Raw genomic sequence first — 7,138 nt, 5'->3', positions numbered from 1 at the left:
AATTTTTGACACATACATAGGCTGGGATGACAACATTTTGTCATAAATTAATGATCACAAAAGAAATGTGAAGTTAAAAACATATCTGCTTTTTTTCCTCAATTTTGTTTATTTATTTATTTTTAGACAGGGCCGGTCCAGGTTTTTACGGGGCCCTTAGCAGAATAAAGGGACCCGCTTAACGCTATTGTGGCAACAACTTATTTGCATTGCTCATGTTTGATTGTTTTTACTAAGCTGAACTAAATACCACTTGCACATTTAACTAGTGAGTCCATAACAAGTTTATGAAGTCAACTGTATGTCAAAATGGTTTTGCTTGAAAAATACTACATGCAATTTAAGTTTTGAACATTTATTTATACTTTGTTTATATATATATATATATACATACATTACATTTGTCATGTATTGAACAATATGCATCCTCTCAATCCTTCTGATCTAGACAGCAATGCCCTTTTTTTTTGTTATTTCTGCCACACTGCTCATTGAACCTAATCACAGCTCCGTTTCTCTAGTTTACTAATCTGGTCTGGCAAATTTGTTTAGTGAAGAAGCTTTAGTGCATGCCCAAGCTTAATTCAAAATTTACAAGCTCCAGCATTACGGTCCCTGTGACCCTATAGCTCAGACACAGACTGCACATTTTTAGCCCTTTGGCGGTTCCTCCAGAACATACATACATATCAGCATGGCTGTTGTGGGAGAATCAAGAAAAACAAAACAAAACAAAACAAAACAAAAAAACCGATGAAATTTAATTCAAGATTTCTCCTCAGAACTTGCAAGGCCTCACAGGAACGCCCCTCGTTGCTGGAAGTCCTATCCGGCATGAAAGCACTGTGCAGGGGAACCCGGTGGAGGTTCAGACCTACCAGCCTCCGTGGAAAGCGCTGAGTGAATTCGCTCTGCAGAGTGACCTGGACCAGCCAGCTTTTCAGCAACTGGTGCGTGACACAGCAGTCTATTTATCACTTTAAGAGCACAAATCTGAACGTATTTCCACAAGGTGAAACATGGTGGTGCTAGTGTCATGCTGTGGGGAATGTAATCTGTTCTGTAGCTTAGAGTCTATACATGCAGAAATAATAATAATTAATAGCAAATAATAATAATAATTAATAACGCAGTCTTCGACATACAATCCTGTAAATCTGACACCGTTTCCTCCTCTTCAGGTGTCTTTCTCTGAATCGGGCTCTCTTGGAAACTCTTCGGGCAGCGACGTGACATCGTTGTCCTCTCAGCTACCGGACACCCCGAACAGTATGGTACCCAGTCCGGTGGAGACGTGAGACCCAACGGTGGTCTGTGACCATACTGCTGCCACCTCCTTCTCCTCCTGCAAGGACAATTTGCAGCATGATCCTGCCCCCCCCTCTCACTCTCCAGCTTCCCCACCTCCACACCCACTTCCACCCCTGCATGTGACCAGCTCATCACATCACCTGTCGTCGAGAGGAGACTCTTTTCTTTTATCTTGTTTTTTCTATACCGTGGAGGAGGTGGAACAAAGAGCACCGATTGACTCATTTTGTTTTTATGAGACCTCATTGACAAAAGAAAAAAAGAAAACTAAGAACAGTTGATGCATGACTCTTCATATGGAGAACAAAGATGTACAGAAGACTTCTCGATGGATATATACAACAAACCTTCCCTCAGAAAAACAAAACAAAACAAAAAAAAATTCACAAGCTACTGGATCATTTCCATGTTACAGCAGAGAGACTTTCTGCATTTTCAGTGTGATCATATTATGTCTTGTTTCTTCAACATGAGAATTTTTTTGATACCTTACTTGTCGAGTCCACTTGACTCTTTGTCTTAAGGTCAGAGCATGATATTCTGCAAAAGTATTCGTGGTGTAAAATACTTTATCTTGAAGGGCCGGCTGTTTGAGCTCAAAGAACAAAAAAAGTAAATTATTGTTATATTATTTATTGTTAGGAAAGCGATTCGTTAAAGGGAGTATTAACTGATAAGAAGAATAAAAAAAAGATGAATACAAGAGATGTCTTCATGATCTTTGTGCAGGCGACGATTCCTAACAAGCTGTGACTGAATAAAATAACCCTTTTTTTTTTAAATCAGACTACATAGCTTTTAAAAATTAAAGGTGTAAGCCGTCTAGAGTCCGAAGTAGGAATTTCTTTCGCGTTAACCATGTGGTTTGTCCCGTTCCACCTTATGAACTGGGCCGCTGCCTGAAGGCGATCTACTTCTTGTTATCTCCCCTCTCCATCTCTTAGGTTGTGTGGCAGGAATTAGACAGTGGTCATTTACTATCTCGGGGGCAAGAAAAGCAAAAAAAAAAGAAAAAAAAAGAAAAAAAAGTCTGCTGTAAATCAGCTTTGCTCAGTCTGGTTCTTCTGGTTGAGTCACAAGCCGGTCTAGACAGCGCGCAGGGATCGGCGACCTCTTATCTGGTCCTGGCATCACCTGCAAAGCGATACACTGACTAAAGCCACAACAAAACCAAACACCCCCACCACATCACCGCCACCTTGAACACACAGACCCCCGATCAGAGAAGCCCCCACCCCGCCCCCTTCGTAAACGTGGGGCGCAGAGAGCGTCGCTTGTCCTTTGCGTTTATTTTTGCTTCCATGAAACTGCGTTTTTACGCACGGGTCAGACGGGGTGAGATCGCTGGCTAAATGGACTGACCTCCTTCGACAGAAGACCACCAAGAATTCAAACGCAGTTTACGGATTAAATCTTTATAACACAAAACCGTATAGGCGTTCTTTGCCGTTGTTCTGAAACGACCAAAGTGCGAGGTTGCATTTATAATTCTGGGCAGAAAAAGAGGAATAATACAAAGACAACAGATTCAGCTGCATTACACAACTTTTCCCATCTCTGACTCCCGAAGAAGGAAGAAAGAAAGAAAAAAAGCGCACCAAATATTTCAGAAAAGCCTCCCCCCTCCCCTCCACTGTTGTTGTTTACAGGGTCTAAATTGTATGCTTGAATGACAAAAGGCAGATTATAGATTTGTAACTGAGCTATTTCAAATACAAGCAAACAATGCGTGCAGATTAAGATAAGGGAGATAAGCGGGGGGAACAACAATAGGCTCTGAGAAAATGAATGCGAGGCCAATAGTAACAATTCTCTGCAGAAAAATCATTACAGGAGGCCAAATATGATTCCAGGGCGGCTCCTTTTCAGCGTGCGCCGACTGGAACACGGTTATTAAAATGAGCATTTCATCTTTTTAAAAATTGAAAAATTAGTGTTGAATTTATTTTTTAACGTGAATTTTCAAAACTTCCCCACATGAAAAAAAAATTGAGAGCAGTGAGAAAACAACAATAAAGTATTTCGGAAATAAATAATTTAGGTTGCACAAAGGCATGGAAAAATAATTCTTGTTTAAGAATGGTGGAATAATTTGAAAAACACGCACGTAGTAAAATAGATTATTTATGGGGTTTTTTTTCCCTTTCATTTGTCGTTGTCCGCCTTGCTTCTTCCTCGCACTTTCGCTCAGATCAGGGTTCGGATCATATCAGAGGTATGACCCGTTATCAAGCCTTTAAATGGGCGTTTCCCCCAGTGCGATAAATAAGCTTCTCAAAGCGCGTGCACGCTAATACGTTTCTTCTGGATCGCGCCTCCAGGTTGACGATCCTTCACTGATCTTTCTTAAAGGGAAAGTATTTGGCGTCGCCGCACAGATGGAAATGGCAAATGTTAAATTAATCTGACCCGAAACAAAACAATTGCCCCACTCCTTCCCTCTCTGGTTAGTCTGGAGGTGTGTTCGTGCTCGGTGCAGGTGTCGTGTTAGCATGGCGAGGACCGACAATGATTTAGAGCACGAGTACATTTAGAGGTGTGATGCAATTCTCTGATTCTAATTGGCGGAAGGTGTAATTAGATCAACGACCGCCTCCAGCAGGAGCAGACTGGCGCACAACCTTAACAGCAAAACTATTGATATCGTGTTTTACTTAAATTGTTTCATTGTTTCCTCACCTTCTTTCAGCAAATATATATATTTTTTGCAGTTTATAATGAACGAATACATGTTAAGACATCGCCAGCTGGTTGGCTTAAATTGATGCAATCCAAAATAACGCACAGTTATTTCATGTGCTTTCACTTAACTCGTTTTTTCTTTTTAGTTTACTTTTAGGTGAAGCTAATGTGTTTAAATAATATAAATTATTTTTTGGCCCCACACCCAATTTAAAATGCCACGTCAGTAATCTTTTCTGCTTATAAAAACAGGTACTGATCACACGTTTAATAGATCTATTGATAACATTTCTGCAGCAGTGTGGAGGTGATAAAACACAAGATTAGGATATTTCCTTCTTCATTATTATTATTATTATTGCTTATGAATAATAATAATAATAATAATAATAATAATAATAATAATAATAATAAGCAACGCAATTTAGAAATACATTTTTGATTTATGGGAAAACTGAAAAAAATGTCTGAAAACATCAGTTTATGAATACACATTTTATTTTATGCAATTCTGCTATGTACTAATTAAAACTTGTTAATAAAAATATAATAATAATAATAATAATAATAATAATAATAATAATAATAATAAAATGTCATATTACATATAAAAAGAACAAAGCAAACCAGAAAACCCAGACTGTGCGACTGTCTCCACATCCATTCCTGCCGTGACCTTGCCTCTCCACATTGGAGGCCACCGGCCGAGGAACAACTGGGACAAAGTTGCAGTCCAAACCTCTCAGGGGAAAAGTTCTGACAGCTTGACTTAATGCAGAAGCTGAGTTGGGAGACTTTTCTTTTCTGGAATAGTGGGTGAGAAACAAGTGAAATGAGCTTGTGTGAAGAGAGAGTGACAAAACAATGAGTGAACTGACACCCCCTGAATCCTGGCTGAAATCAAAGCACAAATAAGTCGGTCTGAAAAAGCAAGCTGTGTTTGAGTTTTTTTCATGTTTCTGCTCACTGATTTCTTAATAAACACTTTCATATGCGAAAATTCAGGGAAATAAGACACTATTTATTATCTCTGATCTATATTCTCCCAGTTTTACATCGCCAGTGCTTTTTCCAGTGTGATGTACCTAAAGGTTTTGGCCATTATCAGGCGTTTAAAGTGGGAAATTTAGGGGTCAATTTATCTCAGACAAGTAACAGTCGATTAAACATATAAGTGACAAAGAATTTCCTCATCTTTAGGCTGGACTGATAATAAAACGGCACAGTCAACATTTGCGTGTGTGTGTGTGTGTGTGTGTGCTACCTTGCCACTTGGTCACTATTGATCCTTAGGAATGAATGCTGCTTTTATGGGAAGCTGACGTGATGAGTAAATATCCAGATATTATCCTTTAAACTTTTAAAAGCACTAAAGTCAGCAGGGAAAAAGCTTCTTAGAAGTGTAAGGTGAAATAAAATCCATTTTGTGTGTTTGTGTATGGGATGGCATATCTTGACCATTATGTTTTTTATTATTATTATTATTATTTTTGTGAAATAATGAGCTGACAACAAAATTATTACACAATGGAGCCAAAATATCTACTTTTTTAAATTTTTTTTATGTATACCAGTTTAAATAACTTCTAAAATTTAGGAATACAAATAAATCTGTTTAGAGGAAATAATTGAAAAATCAAAAATATCTCTAATAACCTGGTTGATAAAATGTGCACACATTTAAACAACTACTTTCTGGAAAAAAAAAAAAAACTTTAAATTTCAATCTCTTATCTTAGGACAGAATCTATTAGCATGCCATATATTTACTTTGCAATATTTGCAAAAGATTTTTATCAGACTGTGAGGACGTTTTATGTCCAAAGCTCTCTTCAGGTGACCCCAGAGATTTTCTGTCAGATCTAGCTTTGGGAGGTTCTGTTACTTCTCTTCAAGCAAAGTCATTATTCTGTTGATATTCTTTAACCCAACGTAGTATTGAAAAACTAAATCATGGTTTATTATCTGCTATCCGGGTGTCACACAAAGAGTTGGAGTCAAAACTGGCTGCTATCTGAAATAAATGAATAATTTCTTCCATTCTGGAAAAATTCCAAGAACCATGTGAAGAGAAGCATGATCCTGCCTTTACCGTGTGGAGGTGATGTGGAGGTGAGATGCTTGGTGTTAATTCTTGTTCCTTCAGACCATAACACTTTCTCTTCCAAATGGTATTTAAAGATTTCTTCCCACGTCTGATATTTTTTCTTTGCAAGGAAAGGCACACGTTTTGTACATTTTTGCTTTACTCCTTATATGTTGAAAGACATCAGTCGCTACTTGGCAGAAATTGTTTCAGCTCCTTCAGCCTTGCTGTCAACTTTCTTGGGTTTCCACTTTCTGTTTGTTATGTTTAGCATCTCCAATTGTTGATGTTTGTCTTTAATTTATCATAGGAAAAATATGAAGCTTTCACTATTTGTTGTTTCTTTTTCCCCTTACTGACAGCACTGCATAATGTGACCATTTTGATGCTTTGAATGGAAGCTGTTTGAAGTGAAGGATACAAATGAGCAAATGTTAGGGAAATCCTCCTAAGATAGCTTAACCTTTATATCCGACTATTCAAATTCACTAAATTAGAAGGCAGGTGTGAAATTGGCAAAATTTAACAAGTGTTTCCAAACAACAACAACAACAACAAAAAAAGGTGTGCATACACACAAAATCAAGTTGTGGCACCTTTTCTTATTCAGTTATATCTTTCCGCTATGCGATTGTTGGTTTTTGAATTAGAATGAACAGGATAAATGTCAAATCAAACGCTGAAAAGTCTTAAAAACCCCTAGCTTTTAAGACGAGTGTGAACGCTTCTGAGATCAAAAGGGCAAACCATATCCTTAGCTGAACCTTCAGGGCATAATCTGCATATGCAGCAGCTTGTCTGCTGCGGAAAATACACTGAATCTCTCATCTTCCGTGTGTTTGCGTGTGTCTGTGTGTGTACGCATGTGCGGCTTTGATGATCAGACCTCAGGCTCACCTGGAACACACAGAGAGCAACAATCTGCTTCCACGGTCCCGCAGCTGAGAGAGTGTCAGAGCTGCGTAAATCACAGCGCCCCATCCACACATAAATCTGCTGCAAAAACAACCCACCAACGCCCATTAGGAGGAGAGGGGAGGGTCAGAGCCGCCCCCACCC

The 7,138-nt window shown here is 38.7% G+C and overlaps 1 protein-coding gene across 4 annotated transcripts in view; it reads left to right on the top strand.

Moving 5' to 3' along the window:
• isl2b (ISL LIM homeobox 2b) overlaps positions 1–2,320 on the top strand; it is a 5,088-nt gene extending 2,768 nt beyond the window's left edge. For all 4 annotated transcript variants that reach the window (XM_007569244.2, XM_016680260.1, XM_016680259.1 and 1 more), the window contains exons 5-6: positions 783–950; positions 1,182–2,320. In XM_007569244.2, coding sequence (XP_007569306.1) covers positions 783–950; positions 1,182–1,298 — 285 coding nt within the window. In that variant the 3' untranslated portion in view covers positions 1,299–2,320. The remainder of the gene's footprint in view (positions 1–782; positions 951–1,181) is intronic.
• The last annotated feature ends 4,818 nt before the right edge of the window (positions 2,321–7,138 follow it).

The sequence above is a fragment of the Poecilia formosa genome, unplaced genomic scaffold (genome assembly GCF_000485575.1).
Source record: "Poecilia formosa unplaced genomic scaffold, Poecilia_formosa-5.1.2 Scaffold238, whole genome shotgun sequence".
NCBI classification, from domain to species: Eukaryota; Metazoa; Chordata; class Actinopteri; order Cyprinodontiformes; family Poeciliidae; genus Poecilia; species Poecilia formosa.
This window is presented reverse-complemented; position numbering and strand designations above follow the sequence as displayed.